This window comes from Maniola hyperantus, chromosome 11, assembly GCF_902806685.2.
Source record: "Maniola hyperantus chromosome 11, iAphHyp1.2, whole genome shotgun sequence".
Lineage (NCBI taxonomy): Eukaryota > Metazoa > Arthropoda > Insecta > Lepidoptera > Nymphalidae > Maniola > Maniola hyperantus.
Genome location: NC_048546.1, coordinates 3,264,209 through 3,281,936, shown reverse-complemented (window position 1 = coordinate 3,281,936; position 17,728 = coordinate 3,264,209). Strand labels below are relative to the sequence as shown.

The following is a 17,728-nucleotide window of genomic DNA, read 5'->3' as shown; positions in this document are numbered from 1 at the left end:
ACATGGCGGACTACAAGCCCGTGATTTTCATGATTACATTGATTATCTCCTGTGATTCGTCGAAATGTGTGTCTGAAAAGCTATTGGGCAAGAATATCGCAAAACAACCAATGGTAATCGGTATGCTACAGATGTAAAAATACTTTCGCGCGGTAATTTGTGCCGCCAATATTTAAATTACAAAATTGGATATCAAAATACAAAAGCACATGAAGAGGGGAAGGGTCAAGTTAAATATTAACGATAAAACATAAATGTGTGATAATAATCACAAGTTATGATTCCTAAATATAATTTGTGAGTACTTTTTGAGAACCGGTTTTCTGTTATTACAGCGCGCAAGAAAAAATATGACAATGGACCGAGATTTTTTGGGTTCAATAACTTCAATTTCTCCATTGAGGTCAACGAATTTTTTCAAATTTATGCATGTTTACCAGAAACTTTAAAATATGATGCTGATATAATAATTAAGGCTTTGTCTTGCTATATTCCTTCAAATTATTCCCTTTTGTCTTCGAAGAATTTCTACAGTTTGAAATTCGGGTAAAACCACGGAACAGAAAGAACAGTGGAAGTGCAATTCTCCAAAATTACTATAGGAACCGCTGTCGCCAAACTCATACAAATATACCGATAGTCATATATTGCACTACAAAGAAACAAATCATTTGATTTGTCGTTTAAGTTTAGTCAAAACTAGCCTACGTCACAGATTTGGAAATAAACCCTGACGCTCTAGAAATAAGATTTATTTTGCTTTAGCGGAAGAACGTATTTACGAGCTATAGTCACACTCACGTCACACTAGATTCAATTGTCCAATTAATTCCGCTACTTGACCATAGATGGCGGTATTCTAAGTAGTAGCAATTATAAACTTAATTACTTTAAACATATGGTTGACATTTGCGTGATCGGTCGATTTTTTTTCCTCCTCAGTTAAGGCTGCACCACGTAGCTCAATGAATTACCTATCGATATCGATAGATACTCGTTATTTTGTTCATTCGCAAAAATAAAATTAAAAAAGGTAATTATAAAATTGAATAAAAGTGCTGGTATGTATGCATGCCTTTTACAAGTATGCACAATAAATACTGCAACGTATGAATATAGATAAATTTTATTTATTGCCCTTGAAATAAAACATATTTGTTAAGAAACTGGCGTTTCGAAAGTCTTATTTTTAATTTTAATAAATGGTGTATGCGAACATTTATGTATATATTTTTCGACTATTGCCTTCATCAAATCGGTAACGTGATTAGACGCAGGAATCTCCGAATCACTTTGTCTTTTTGAAGAACCTGGAGTGACCACATTTATCATTTTGTGGCTGAAACCAAAATTAAATTTTGAGAATAAATCCGTACTAATATTATAAATGCGAAAGTGTGTCTGTCTGTCTGTCTGTCTGCTAGCTTTTCACGGCTCAACCGATCAACCGTTTTTGATGAAATTTGGTACAGAGATAGCTTGCATCCCGGGAAAGGACATAGGAAGTTGAAAAGTTCCCACAGGATTTTTAAAAACCTAAATCCACGCGGACGAAGTCGCGGGCATCATCTAGTACCTATATAAAAATGAATAGGAGAAAAATTAATTAGTGTGTTTATGAATTAAATTTGATATTTAGTCAGTCAATCTTCATACAAAAATATAACTAAGAGGTGTGTTGTTTTGTATTATAATATCAAGTATTTTCAATACTTACTGAAAGTAATAAAATAAAACAAGGTTATTTGATTAAAAGACTTAACGATTTTCATTGATGGAAGCGCAGTAGGTTTCGTATATCTTTATTTGATATTATAAAATCGACTTCTAAAAAAATGTTCAGAGCATATCATGCTTGATTTGGTTGGCATCCAATTAACTCTACCCGTTGCATCTATCCATTTCTCTTTGATGCTTGCATCTTTGGGAAACCTAAAAATATTTTAAATGAAGGTTAGAGGAACTACTGATGTCTATTTAGTGATCAATGCAACGTCTCACTCATTAATAAATTATAATTATTGCGTTACTATTTATTTATATCCTTGTATCGATATCAATCGATAAATTCAATATTCTACTTGGCCACATCACTATTTGAGTAGCGAACACGGAGCGAAGTACTTTCGGAATAGAATCAATCCAAAATAAACTTTATCTTAATTGTTTAAGGTTGATTTTGACTAACCGTTCTATTAAATATTAGTAAATTGAAATAAATTAAGATTTTATAGAAAACAATGAAAATCGTACTTACCGATGATACGAAACACCTCCATTTTTAAGATTTTTTCTCCTACTATCATTTTTACACTCCAAAACGGAACAGTAACATTGCTAGGGCAATATGAATTTGTCGCGAGACTACCAACTCCACGCGATGTTAGAACGCGACTGGGATCAGTTTTACGTAACTACGCTTAATGTTGGCACGCGTGCCACGCCTACTTAGCACTTCCACTGTTTTTTCTGTTCCGTGGGTAAAACATTATCTGGTTGTCATAGCTAATGGGTCATGGTCATGGGTGTATATATACAGTGTATGTGTATAAAAGTTGGTGCTAGGCGCCCTACAATATTATGTAATGTATCTACCACTAGGCCATCATACATATTATACCTACATACATAATATTATATCAATAAAAACGTCTGCAATACAAAGAACCAAAAGCTTCATTCGCTGAAACGTACAAATCTGTATGGTGCAACATGCGATATGCACGGTGTACCGCCCGCCCCCTATATACATCCTACTCTATGCGCCCGCCCTTCCTGCTAAACAAGCAGGAAAAGCTCTGCTGTCTGCCAGAAAGCTTTTTGTCAAGCTCACTCTGCGTCCCATACGGCAAAATTCTGAGGGCACGTCGTCACACTTTATTACTTAGTAGGTATCAATCAGGCTGGGCTCACTTGGTCACGTGACCCGAGAAACGGCTACGCGCTCCCTCGACGGCTTTCGCCGAGAGACAGAGTGCATTAAATATTATAGGGGTACGTGAGAGTTCCGAATTCCGACACGGTCAATTAGCGGCTTGACGTCAAGCACCCAGCACTTTGTTTTGCTTGATGCGCCCGTGAAGCGGCTTGATCAAGCAAACGGCACTTTTCTCATACATCGAACACTGTCCGAACTCCGAACGTCGCGTCTAGCGAAAATATAAAATCGTATCACGTAAAGTGCTTGACTAAAGCATCAAACAAACTTTGTAAACGATCTAAATGCTTGACTCAAGCAAAAATCTACGTGCTTGACAATCTCGGAAGTTCTTTATGCGATAGAAGAGGAGTTTGTTTAGACCGCTTGTTTTTTTTGTTTAATTGCATTTTAATTTTATTACATCGTGACAAAGTCGCTATATATGTAAGCGTCTTTGCGGAGCGAGCCCTCTGTATATGGAACCTGGAAGATACCTGTTTATTATTATTGTGTAACTAGCTTATGCTCGCGACTTCGTCCGCGTGGACTACACAAATTTCAAATCCCTATTTACCCCCTTAGGGGTTGAATTTTTAAAAATCCTTTCTTATCGGATACGTAGGCATCTCATAATAGCTATTTGCACGAGAAATTTCAGCCCGATCCGTCCAGTAGTTTGAGCTGTGCGTTGATAGATCAGTCAGTCAATCCTTTGAAGATTACAAAATCTCTCAAGACAGTAGGTACCTACCTTCCGGCGCGCATCAGAATTTTTTCTGACAGACCATTTCTGATAATATGCGGCCGGTCTTAATTTTTTTTTTGTAACTGGGGATCCTTATAATATTACTAGAGTCAGGAGAAGGAAACAAATAAAACACAAAATTGTATAGCCTTACAACATTTTCTGTATTATCTTAAAACTTTACAGTCCGTTAGAACATTCTGTTCATTGAATGAAAATAATCCTTACATCGCTTTCATTTGTTTAAAAAGCACAAAAGAAAATCTATACATACATACATACTATTTCAACTGCATTATATGCAAAAAAAAATATTTTTTAAATAAATAAAATAATATCGTTTATTCATAAATAGCTATGTTAACCTTACTACGATTTTACGTTCAATTTGTAAATTATGTAAAATATTTTCAAAAATCTTCATAAAGGCTCTTACGAAATGTCATATCGATCAGTTGAACGTGACGACAAGTCGTTACGTATTGTATTATTTTAAAGACTGAGGCAAGGAACTTAAGCAAAGGTTTTTAATGAGATTGTAATTATACAGAATTGGCTTTCAGACTTTAGACAAAAGAAAACCATTAATTTTGGATATAATTAATTTAAATCGTGACTAGAGTGGGTATAACTCTGTTGTACACAATCTGTAAGCTGTTTAAATTAAAATGACAGGTCTAAATGTATTGATTTCCTTTTCACAATTCTATCTCTCATAACACTCTCACACGTAAAAATTATTAATATTAGTCCGCCTATGCGTTCGCGCACCGTTTATAATATTCTAATTGAGTTCAAATATACTGTTCTAATTACATATCCTTAAAATCCATTATTATTTACTTTGCAAAATTTGTGATATAATCGTAACCCAGAATTTTTAAATATTTGTTATTTTAGAGCTTCTACTACCGAGAATGGTAAGTACACAATCATTATGAAGAAACAACTTTATTTATTTATTCATAACTAGCTGACCCGGCGAACTTCGTAGCGCCTAACAGTCGATTCTTGAATTTTTTATTTTTTTATACTTACAATTTTTTAAATTTTCTCTCCGTAAGAGCCATTCTCTTACTTCAAGGAATATTATAAAAAAAAGAATTAGCGAAATCGGTTCAGCTGTTCTCGAGGTTTGCTTTCAGCAACACATTCAGCGATTCATTTTTATATATAGAAAAAACCGGCCAAGTGCGAGTCAGGCTCGCGCAATGAGGGTTCCGTACTACAATCGTATTTTTTCGACATTTTGCACGATAATTCAAAAACTATGATGCATAAAAAGAAATAAAAATCTGTTTTAGAATGTACAGGTAAAAAGACCTTTCATATGATACCCCACTTGATATAGTCACTCACTTCGAAAGTTGAAAACACTAATTATTAGTTCATGACCACAATTTTTTTTTAAATCTAAATTTACGGTTTTCAGATTTTTCCCCAAATGTCAGCTATAAGATCTACCTACCTGCCAAATTTCATGATTCTAGGTCAACGGGAAGTACCCTGTAGGTTTCTTGACAGACAGACAGACAGACAACAAAGTGATCCTATAAGGGTTCCGTTTTTCCTTTTGAGGTACGGAACCCTAAAAAAGATATATTCTTAGAATACTTAATATGTACACACTTATTTAAAAAGATAACGCGAGAAAAATAACGGATTTCATAGTACACACTACACATATACAATTTTGTGCTAATACTTTAAAATTAAAATAATCTAAAGCCACATTCACACTAAACAACCCGAAGGCTTACTTCATAATAATCTTGGGACGTCAACTTTGTCATAGTCACAGAATCCTTAATATGGTGATAGAAATGGCATCTGCTATACTGGGAGAGCATGTCGCTGCGATTTTGAACAACTCCACGGGTTTTTTAAAAACCCGACGCAGACGAAGTTCAATAAGACAGTGTCGGTATACCCCGCAGGCGCTCTTATTATGTTGGTTTTATTTTATTATTTTAACTGTGTTTGTTACATATTAGTTTTTCTATTCTAAGAATAAAATAGAATACTTACTATTTTTAGAATATAAAAATAGTAACCACAAGTTAGGTAGCAAAGAGAATTTTAATCTATATATATAAAAGGAAAAGGTGACTGACTGACTGACCTATCAACGCACAGCTCAAACTACCGGACGGACATGCAGATAGCTATTATGACGTAGGCATACGCTAAGAAAGGATTTTTGAAAATTCAACTCCTAAGGGGGTGAAAATTTTGTAGTCCACGCGGACGAAGTCGCGAGCATAAGCTAGTCTAAATATATAAAGTGAAAAGCTGACTGACTGACTGATCTATCAACGCAAAGCTCAAACCACTGGACTGATCGGGCTGAAATTTGGCATGCAGATAGCTATTATGACGTAAGCATGAGCTAAGAAAGGATTTTTAAAAATTCAACCCCTAAAGGAGTAAAATAGGGGTTCGAAATTTGTGCAGTCCAAGCGGACGAAGTTGCGGGTAAGCTAGTGAAAAATATGAGTAGATAGGTGCCAAATTCTCCTATAGGTGAACATACTTTGGATTTCGTGGCGGCGCTTTTGACAAGATGCGGTGCGTGCTAAGGCAGCGCGACACAAACGCGAACCGTATCGAAGCGAACAGACTATAGTAAAGACTATCGCTTCAGTACCGAGTAAACATACATATCATAAATTTCGTCACTGGCAGTAAGCGGGCTGTAGCTTAGTGGTCAGAGCGTCGGGCGCGATCCCAGGAGACGCGGGTTCGATTCCTGCCGGTTCGCAACTTTTGATATGTATTTAAAATTATATAGTAAAGCCGTAAAGTTTCGGATATAACACCGAACGATGATCACAGAAATGCATCTAAATAATAATAACAATAAATCTCTGTACCAACAAAAGTAAACATAAAATACAATGAATAGATTTAAATATAAATTTGTACGGTGTGGAATTATATATCTTTTCGTAAGTATAATATACACAAAGTGATTAAGATTAGGTTGTACATAACTCTCATATTTTAATACAAAAATGCTTATTGTCACAAGGTAACACATTAAACACTGTTCTCATCAAACATCGTAAGAAATCGGATGTACCCTCGTAATATTTTTAAAGCAGTATTTATAAATTAATTAAAAGGTATTTGACTATTAATTTTCTTTATTGTTAAAAAAGCCTAAGTAAAACCTTTGCCTAGCTAAAATTATGTACAATAAAAAATGGATTGTTTTACTATTACCACAATGCCAATGTGACGATTGCAATCACTTTTGATTGGCCATCACTCTCTCGTTGTTGGCTAAAATGCACTATTGCAGGAAAAGTACCCCAAATTCAGTCAATCACAATTAGGATGATGATTATGTCAAAAATAAATTATTTCATAGGAATTATTAAATAGAGGACCTTCCAAAATTCGTAAAATCCACGTCCGCTGTTAGTTTTAAGTTTGCTCAATCTCATTCTAAAGGTCGATGTACAATTTTTCTTGCCGGCTACTATAAGAGTACGATACGGTTTAGACGAGTTTTATAATTCAAACTAGCCCGAACTTGAGTAAAATGAATTGGGTATTTTCCTACTTTTGAATTTGATAAATATTATTACTTTATTATAAACTAGGAAAAAATAATGACGTGCGCTGAAAAAAAATATAAAAATCCAATAAAGATTTACAAAGTTACAGGCAATTAAATTATGGAGTGGGAGGGTCTTCTATCCCTTTCTCGCAAAACTAAAAATTTGTATGATACCGCACGAAGCTACTATGGCATTAGTAAGGTGTGACGTCAAAATGCTATATCGCTATCTCTGTCTAATTAGAAATATTTAAATGCTTGTAACTTTTTTGTTATTTGATGGATTTAATTAGTTTTTTCAGTAAAATTACCAATTGAGTAAAAACACTCCAGTTGCATTAGGGGCATACAAAAAGATTCGAGCGTCTATATTATTTATTACCTACGGAGAATAAAAAAATAGTCAAATACCCTAAATAAACGACACCCTAGCTTTCTCACCAGACACCGGCTGGAAAGCGTAACTTAACCGACAGTCATAATATTTACATAATTCACTAGAAAAACAACCACTGCGTCGAAATACACTAATTTCTAGTGGTTCTAGTGGTTTTAGTGGCTCTCCGGTCGTTTGGGTGTTTCCTGCTTGGTAACGATGTCTTCGCTCTTGGTGACGATGTCTTCGTTCTTGGGAACGCTGTTCTGTTGTTCTCCAAAGTTCTCCACTGCCTTCTTCATTTCTTTATGCTTCTGCGCTTCCCGTATCAGGTCGAATAGACTCTGAAAAGTATTGAAATCGTTTTTAAATCGACTGCTTCAAAAGGAATTTCTGCTTTCTGTTATATTGTGGTGCCACCTGGGAAACGTCGTATTTTCTCTGTAGAAGGCATTTTAATAATCACGTTTGGCCGTTGTGTGCTCCTTTAAAAGCCTCATAGATGGTGCTGTTCGTGCGCTTTCAAGGAGGTGGGAATAGGCTTTACACAAAAAAACTATTTAGCCAAAAAAATAAAGAAATAAAAATTCCCACTGGATTTTTAAAAACTTAAATACAAGCGTAATAAGTCGTAAACATCATCTATTATACTATGTAGTATTAAATAAACTTTTAACCTGCCTCGTATACAAAATGAATTTAACATCGGAAGCCTTTTACATGCCACCCGTGTTGCCACAGAGACATCCACCATCACCATCTCCAGAAAGAGCTCCTTCTCAAGCGTTCTTTGTGGTTCTAGAAGGTTCAGCAATACATACCTTGCCGTCAGCATCAGCTTTTGTCCTGTTCTTTGGCAGCTATATCCAGCGCCTGCTGTATCTTGGACTCGACCATCTCCAGAAAGAGCTCCATCTCAAGCATTCTTTGTCGTTCTAGAAGGTTCAGCAATACATACCTTGCCGTCAGCATCAGCTTTGTCCTGTTCCTTTTTGGCAGCGCTAGCGGCTTTCTCCAGCGCCTTCTGTATCTTGGACTCCACTTCTAGGATCTCCTCCTTGCCCAGAAGTTCAATCAGCTCGGTCATTTGCTTCTCGGACAAGTTCACGTGTTCGTTGCCTACTATTTCTAACATCTGGAAAGGAAAGATTTTTTAATTAACAGAGAGATATTGAAATTAGTCACTGACTGGCTGCAGCGTGGCAAACACGTTCTTGGGGCTAGCGCAGACAACTGCAGTCTGCACTGCAAGTCTCAAATAGAGTTGTACTAGCTGATGCCCCCGACTTCGTCCGCGTGGAATTAGGTTATCAAAAATCCCGTGGGAACTCTTTGATTTTCCGGGATAAAAAGTAGCCTATGTCACTCTCCAGGTCTTTATCTATAGCCATGCAAAAAATCACGTCAATCCGTAGCACCGTTACGACGTGATTGAAGGACGTCATGATGTGACGTCACATTCCAATATTTCATAGAATATCGCATACGAAGTGCGCGTTTTGACGTTTGATAAAAAGTTACTGATTTGACTAGTTGCCAAATACCGTATTGAAATTTTCACAGATGATGAAGTATTTCTGTTGCCTCTATAAAAACAAATACTAAAAAACAGAATAAAATAAATATTTAAGGAGGCTCCCACACAACCAACGTGATTTTTTTATGCTCGATTTTATAGATGACTAGCTGATGCCTGCGACTTCGTTCGCGTGGAATTAGGTTTTTTAAAAATCTCGTGGGAGCTCTTCGATTTTCCACGATAAAAAGTAGCCTATGTCACTCTCCAGGTCTTTTTTTTGACGGGATTGAAGGACAAACCAATAAACCAACAAACACACTTTCGCATCAGTACCCTTATTATAAATGCGAAAGTGTGTTTGTTTGTTGGTTTATTGGTTTGTCCTTCAATCACGTCGCAACGGAGCCATAGATCGACGTGATTTTTTGCATGGATATAGTTAAAGATCTGGAGAGTGACATAGGCTACTTTTTATCCCGGAAATTCAAAGAGTTCCCAGAGATAGACAGACAAATTTGCGCCAATGTTTCAAACTTTGAAGCTTATTGCCTAGACATACCTTCAAAACATCATCAACCTTCAACTGCCCATCGAAATCATCATCCAGCCTGCCCAACACATCCTGTATAAGGTTCAGCTTGGCCACATCCGGAACCTTCTGAAGACTCTTAATGGAATGCATCAGTTCATCAATCTGTATGAGTTGCTCTTTTGCCTTCTCCGGCTCGGGCTTGGTTTGCTCGAGCGTGGTCTTCAACGCTTCTTCTTTCTTCTCCAATTCGATGAGGACTGCATCTAGCTTGCTTATCATGTTGTTTACCGCTCGGTATAATCTGTTAAAATATAGTGTCAATATAGTACACTAGCTATGTACGAGACTGCAAATACTATTTTATACATGGCATAATCTTGTTCCTATATTATTGTATCAAATATTTGAAAAGAGCAACCGCCGTATTTCTTGCTGGTTCTTCTCGGTAGGAAAGGCATTCCGAACCAGTGGTAGATGCATCCGATTATTCGAAAGTACCTACTTGTAAAAGTTAATTTGAATAAGATTTTTATTTATTTATTTATTATTTATTTATACTTTTTATACTTCGTCCGCGTAGACTACACAAATTTCACCCCATTGGGGGTTGAATTTTCAAAAATCCTTTCTTAGCGGATGCCTACGCCAAAATAGCTATCTGCATGCCAATTTTCAGCCCGATCCGTCCAGTAGTTTGAGCTGTGCGTTGATATATCAGTCAGTCAGTCAGTCAGTCAGTCAGTCAGTCAGTCGGTCACCTTTTCCTTTTATATATTTAGATATTTAGATAGAAGATGAAGATAAGTGTGACTTAAGTCTATTATTGTACGGCATGCATAGACTTAGTCTGAGGCTGAGACCTATAAAATGCACTAACTTTGCTCAGACTTAATAAGACTCGGAAAAAAATACCAGAGTCACCTCAGTGCGCGAGTCTGACTCGCACTTGGCCGGTTTTTGAATATTCTGTAAAAATGGCTACTACTGAGCCACAGATAAGCGATACAAAGCAGGTTTAGATCATGCAGTGTTATAAAGGAAATTCCCTCATACCTCCTAGCCCCCTTAGTGAGTTTGAGGTCCGCCTGTTTAGTCTTGACGATCTCGTCCATTTCCTTCACATCCTCACTGTAGTCCAGCAGCTCACTCTTCAGCTCCTGGATACTCTCCTTTTCCAGAAGTAAAGACTTCTTCTGTATAGCTGTGGAGATGATAAGGTAAGATACAGTACGCGGCAGAAAATAATGTACATCAGTCTATAGAAAGACATTTCGGCTTTATAGAGTTGTTTAAAAAAAAAAAAAAGAATATTTAGTTTAGCCAAGTTAATTGCTGACTAAAATTCCCCTTTCCCCTGCAATTAAGCGTAAAGCTTGTGCTAGGAGTAGGTACGACAATAGTGCAACTCAAATCGTTGTCTCTGTCACTCATACCTATATGTAGTTTTGTCGGTCTCAACGACAGAGACAATGCTCTACAAATCTGCTTCATGATCACAGAATCCATACTATACTCTATCCACTGAGGGATGTTAGTATAGGCCTCTCTGTTTCGTAATCCCATACAAATTATATAGGAAAAAAACTCAGTGGGAGTTAACCATTTTGAGACACCAACCAATCAATCACAAAGGGAAATATGTTTTCGAATTGAATTTCGAATGTTTTTGAAAACATAGTTTCTCTAATAGAGTAAGTAGTACAGAAAACATAGTTTCGTTTGTGATTGGTTGGTGTCTCAAAATGGTTAACATCCACTGAGTTTTGTCTTTGTTAAATATATCAAACACTAGATGCCTGCGACTTCGTTCGCGTGGATTTAGGGTTTTAAAAATCCCGTGGGAACTCTTTGGTTTTCCGAAATAAAAGTATGTTCTTTACCAGGATGTAAGCTAACTCTGTGCCAAATTTCATCACAATCGGTTAAACTGTTGGGCCTTGAAAAGACAATCGGTTAAACTGTTGGGCCTTGAAAAGCTAGAAGACACACAGACATACTTTCCCATTTAAATAAAGTAGTATATTGTCCTTATACAGTTAATATGTGTTCTAAATGACAATCCCATCAGCAAGGTACTTCATCATACCTTAATTAGCGTTATAATTGCGTTTCTCAATAGATTAGAATATAAATACAGTACGCGGCAAAAAGTGATGAACATCGATCTTTAGAAGAAGACAGCAAATTTGTAGAGCACTGTCTCAGTCGTTGAAACCGACAAAGCGTCATATGGGTATGAGTGACAGAGACAACGCTCTACAAAACCGGCCAAGTGCGAATCAGGCTCGCGCAATGAGGGTTCCGTACTACAGTCGTATTTTTTAATATCGATATTATATATATTATACGATAATTCAAAAACTATCATGCACAAAAATAAATAAAAATCTGTTTTAGAATGTACATGTGAAGACCTTTCATATGATATCCCACTTGATATAGTCACTCACTTCGAAAGTTGAAAATACTAATTATTAGTTCATGACAATTTAATTTTTTTTGTGTGATCTAACCCTAAATTCACGGTTTTCAGATTTTTCCCCAAATGTCAGCTATAAGATCTACCTACCTGCCAAATTTCATGATTCTAGGTCAACGGGAAGTACCCTGTTGGTTTCTTGACAGACAGACAGACGGACAGACAGACAACAAAGTGATCCTATAAGGGTTCCGTTTTTCCTTTTGAGGTACGGAACCCTAAAAATGAAATGTCATTGTAAAAGCCGATGTTCATCACTTTCGGCCGCGTAGTGGTACGTGGTTTCTGCATAAATATTGTCATTACTATTTATAGCAATAGCACACCATTTCAGAAAACTGAGTGAAATGAACTTCAAACACAAAAACTGAACTGCCTTGACCTTGCAAAAACTTTAACTACTGAATCAGTGCCAACTATACCTAATTTCTCTAAAGCATCCTCAATCACTTCAATATCTTTGCCAGACAGGCCTTCTTCGGTCTTCGGCTTAACAGCATCCACCTCAATAACCGGTGCAGCGTCCACCATAACTGGGGTGCTGAGTTCGTCAAGAATCGGAGCCTTATCCTTGAGTTCTTCCTTCTCTCGTTTCTTGGCTTCAAGAATTTCCTTTTCTCTTTCCGCCTCTTGTAGTTCTTTCCTTTCTTCTTTAATCTTCTGTTCTTCGAGTTTAATGGTATCCAGTTTAGTCTGAAAAATATAGATATATCATTACAGTTGCTTTCAGATAAAAGAAAATTGAACAACAAATACTTCGGTGAAAATGTGTGAAACCGTAATAACATGGCTTTCATAATTACTTTAAGTATTAAGTATAAATATACAAATAGAAGTACATTATACTGTATGAGCGTTCGTCTATTTTCTCTAAAATGCTGTGATAGCCCAGTGGTTAGGACATCCGCCTTCTAATCGGAGGTCGGGAGTTCGATCCCGGGAACGCACCTCAAACTTTTCGGAGTTATGTGCGTTTTAATTAATTAAATATCACTTGCTTTACCGGTGAAGGAAAACATCGTGAGGAAACCTGCATGCCTAAGAATTCTCCATAATGTTCTCGAAGGTGTGTGAAGTCTACCAATCCGCACATGGCCAGCGTGGTAGAACTGGTAGACTATGGTCAAAACCCTTCTCAGTCTGAGAGGAGACCCGTGCTCTGTAGTGAGCCGGCAATGGGGTGATCATGATGATGATGACTGTTCTCTCATATTTTGTGGAAAGTAAAAGGTTGACAAACTAATCAATCCTCTACCTCTGACAGACACCTCTGCCGTCGTATCCACATTAGAGGTGACCAATTTATTTATTAACCTGTTAATTTAACACATATTAAAGTTTGTTGATTAACTGCGATACTAAAACTTAACAATTTTAAATAAAAAAATATTATTAAATCAAAAAATACAAATTATTATAGTTAGGACCTATACCTACGTTCTAAGTAGCTGCAGTAGGTTCTTAAGTAGGTAGCGCGAAGATTCCAGGAAATTAAATTTCGAAGGGGGCGCGCGGTGCAAAACGCGTGCGCGACGACATTATACCTACCGATTGCGACCGATTACGTCATGCGCTACAAATACCGATGCATTGAATATGGTTAAAAATAGCAAGTCAACTAATGTTAAATAGCACCACATCGATATGATGATAAATTTAGCATATCAAATGATTTTGTTGTTCCCATCGAATACCTACGAAGTGTTAATAAATAAGTTAAATAATTTTGTTATTTTTGTTGATGCTTTGATTTGATACATAAATAATACAATAGTCGAAATTTTTGTTATTTCTGTTTATTACCGATACTGTTCGATTAACGATAGTGCGCGTTCATAGACTTTTTGCTAGTTTATTTTTTCGGGTAATTTGATGGTGTTGTTTATTTTGCTCACTTCGTTGTCTGTCCGTCCGTCTGTCTGTCTGTGCGTCCGTCCGTCCGTCTGTCTGTGCGTCCGTCCGTCCGTCTGTCTGTGCGTCCATCCGTCCGTCTGTCTGTGCGTCCGTCTGTCTGTCTGTCTGTCAAGAAACCTACAGGGTACTTCCCATGGACCTTGAATCATGAATTTATCAGGTAGGTAGGTACCTACCTAGGATTTATAGCACACGCAAGGGGGAAAATTTGAAAACCGTAATTTCTGGTCACGTCATCATCATCATCATCATCATCATCAACCGATAGACGTCCACTGCTGGACATAAGTCTCTTGGAGTGACTTCCACTCCACACGTCACGGTCTTGCGGCGCCTGAATCCAGCGGCTCCCTGCGACTCGTTTGGTTACATCACCAAAAATAAATTGAAATGTGTTCATGAAAGTAGTGTTTTCAATTTTCAAAGTAAGATGAAATCAAGTGGGGTAGGTATCGTGTTTTTTTTTTTTAGTCAGTGTTATATTTTTAACGTGTTTATTTATCAATAAATTTTAATAACAATTATTGATATTATATTATGTAAGTTTAACAGTATTTGACACCACTAATCCACATCCCACCTACCATTTCATAAACTATTCATAAATCGCCTACTGCGCAAGTACCATTTCAGTGGTCTTTTTATATGAAACTAGTTTATGCTCGCGACTTCGTTCGCGTGGACTACACAAATTTCAAACCCCTATTTTACCCCCTTAGGGGTTAAATTTTCAAAAATACTTTCTTAGCGGATGTCTACGTCAAAATAGCTATCTGCATGCCCAGCCAGATTGTCCAGTGGTTTGAGCTGTGCATTGATAGATCAGTAAATCATCTTTTACTTTTATATAGATATACTGTATTTTCTCCATGACAAATAAACTGTGTGCATGTTATATCATAACACAAGTACTAAAGGCATTGACCCTAGTTAACATATCTACAAATTTGCTAATTTGAGAAAGCTCGTTTCGGTGGCCAGTGTCAATCGACGGATTAAGCGCTCATACGCATTAGCGGTTAACCGCGTGCGCGGGTAGCGCGCGGCTAGCCGCTTTTATATTTTTATATGAAACCGCTCGTTTTGTACGCACTAAACCGCAACGAAATTCCAACCGCGGCGGTTGAACGGGAGGCAGTATAGTAGTAGTAGTAGTAGTAGTAGTAGTAGTAGTAGTAGTAGTAGTAGTAGTAGTAGTAGTAGTACTATTAGTACTATGTTATAAGCGCAGTCATGAACTTCAGATACCGAAAAATGTATCGTCGAAATTCAACAAAGAGAAGCATATGGAATTGTGAAGCAGCAGTTTATAAAAACATTTCGATTATGATAGACTGATCGCAATTCTCTGACTAGCGGTTCAACCGCCTGACGCTGTTTCAACCGCGTCAGGTGGCAAGCCACTAAGATGAACCGCCTGGGCGGCTAACCGCTAGTGCGTATGAGCACTAAGTGATTCAAAAAGCATTCAATGGTGAAATGTCGTAAATGTTACGACATTTCTGAGATCTTTGAGTTCAAAACTAGGTAGGTATGAATGATTTTGTTTACTATATGAAATATGAGATGCAATGAAAAATGTTCAATAAAGATTAATAGTGTATTCGTTCAGCGTTTTTGGAGTATCTGACCCTCAGACCGCTCGAGTAGAAGGATTGACAATACACTTTGAATAGGGTAATTTTTACTTCCTTAGTACATCAAGCGAATCTGCAGGCCAGCATATTACTCTTCGCAGTGAGCGCTCTGAGCTCTCTTTCTATGTCCTCATTATCCTTCAACGCCTGGGTCATGGGCTTATAATACTACATCAATCAACATCAAAAACTTACCTTGAAATCAACTTTGCCCTCTTTCTCACCAATTGCAGCACTTGTTTGTGTGGCAATTTGTTCCGGCAATGCCAAAATTGTGGCCTTCAGTTTGTATGTTGTGGGCACATGCTCGGGAACCATCAGTGCTCTTGATAGCAGGAGTAAGGATTGTGGAACCTTCTCGTTCAGTGACAAATCCAACCAGTTCTTCAATTCTTTTCGTAACCTCTCCTCTGATACACCATAAGCTCTCATGCCCCTAGCTTTGCACGCCTGCTGTAACTCGCTGAAATTCAAACTATCCACACCTTCCTTAGCAATCATCTTGTCGTCCGCAGCCAAGGATCGCAACTTCATCCTCAAACTAAATCTCAACATAGCACTGGTACCAATCGTGGAAACATTCAAAACTTTACACAACGCAACCAAATGTGGTCTTTGAAGAGAATCTAAGGTAAGCTCATCCTCAAAGAGTTTGGAAAACTTCATTATTTCCTCACTCGTAGCCACGTCACCCGACGTTCTTATCTTATTAAAGAAACCTGTAAACTCTTTAGCTAGCTCAGAATGTCTGTTACTAGCTTGTGGAGCCATCTGATCTAATGTTTCTTGAAAGAATTTAGCCATCTCCAATTTCACCTTCAAATGCTGTTTAAGCTTGGCTTCTGTTTGACTCCGACTCTCAAAGGTAGATGGCAGCATATTCGGGAACAGTTTAATGAAAACCGGTAGAGCAAACTCCAAGAATGGTACAGCTATGAACACAATAAATGGCACCATTCTGAACAAATCACCGATCGTAGTGACCAACAATCGGTGCTCCCTGCGTGTTAAGGACTGACCTTTTAGAATCTTAAACAATAACGAGGCAGATATTCTGACTTCAATAAACAGTAGTCTGAACCCATGGTAGTAGTGTCGCAATTCACCCATAATCCTTTCTTTTAAACTCTTTTTAACTGCTTCCTTTTTTGGCAGATTTTCCTTCTCCTCGATACCTTTTTTAACAGATTCAACTGTCGCTTCCACCTTTGAGGATGGCTTCAATGGCTCTTTCTCATAGTACACCTTACTAGTAGATATTGTTCTTACATAAGGGTGATAAAACACTCTTGTGTTGAAAGGCTTCTGACTAATATCATACTGCAATCCGATGGGTTGAGTTGTGTAATAAGATAATGACCTTGAGAGTGTTAAGTATGGAAAGTTTTGATACTGTCTGGTCTCCCATTGTAAAGCTAAAAAAACACATAGCTTTATTCATTAAGATTATGATAAAAATAACAGTTGGCCTATAGAATCTCAGAAATCTAAGTACCTAAATATTTTATGATTAACTGTTAAAAAACCACTGATTTTAGTATTCTGTATGTACATATTGTAATTCATAGCGACTTTATTCTTTAAGTTTATAGACATTCACATAGGACGTGATCCACATGTGAAGATGGCAAAAAAAAATTATAAGTGCGTACAACAAAGCCTCTTGAAAGTATTTTTATTCAAACAAATTTAATATTATAAGGTAGGTATATCAAATGAGATCTTTTAAAATAATTGGGTTAAAGTTTTCCATTAGTAAGAAGTAACTAATTATAAACTAAATACATTGATGAAGTCATTTTATTCTAATAACTGTTATGAAAGGTTAGGGCGATATAAAATTCTGTTTATTTTATGAAGTTAGTGATTGTCTTGTACTTACTCGATTTTTTTAAGCACCGACAATGATTTAAAATTATTCTGTTCATTTTTCCTCTTAAAGGGGCTGAATATGAGCTGAATAAATCAAAATTATCAAATTAAAAACAAATTCAACCTTTAGGCACCATGACAATCTAGAACACAGAGTACATAAGGATAA

General features: G+C 36.9%; 1 protein-coding gene and 1 long non-coding RNA gene across 2 annotated transcripts; both read right to left on the bottom strand.

Moving 5' to 3' along the window:
* Positions 1-1,108: 1,108 nt before the first annotated feature.
* Positions 1,109-2,455, bottom strand: LOC138402959 (uncharacterized). The gene is made up of 2 exons (XR_011237274.1): positions 2,258-2,455; positions 1,109-1,932 (listed from the first exon to the last, which is right to left on the bottom strand). It is a non-coding gene; the product is annotated as an uncharacterized lncRNA (long non-coding RNA).
* Positions 2,456-3,805: 1,350 nt separating this feature from the next.
* Positions 3,806-17,728, bottom strand: Letm1 (Leucine zipper and EF-hand containing transmembrane protein 1). The gene is made up of 7 exons (XM_034973103.2): positions 17,570-17,728; positions 15,883-17,102; positions 12,559-12,829; positions 10,711-10,858; positions 9,685-9,958; positions 8,565-8,741; positions 3,806-7,950 (listed from the first exon to the last, which is right to left on the bottom strand). The coding sequence occupies exons 1-7, from the start codon at positions 17,613-17,615 to the stop codon at positions 7,783-7,785; spliced, it is 2,304 nt and encodes a 767-aa protein (XP_034828994.1). The 5' UTR covers positions 17,616-17,728; the 3' UTR covers positions 3,806-7,782.

What these genes read in the sequence shown, in the direction of transcription:
- Letm1 (XM_034973103.2), bottom strand. Translation starts at nt 17,615, where the DNA reads ATGAACAGAATAATTTTAAATCATTGTCGGTGCTTAAAAAAATCGA. An exon ending in AGGGCAAAGTTGATTTCAAG is followed by an intron (nt 12,830 to 15,882) that starts GTAAGTTTTTGA and finishes TATATTTTTCAG; the next exon opens with ACTAAACTGGATACCATTAA. An exon ending in CTCACTAAGGGGGCTAGGAG is followed by an intron (nt 9,959 to 10,710) that starts GTATGAGGGAAT and finishes ATATTTTAACAG; the next exon opens with ATTATACCGAGCGGTAAACA.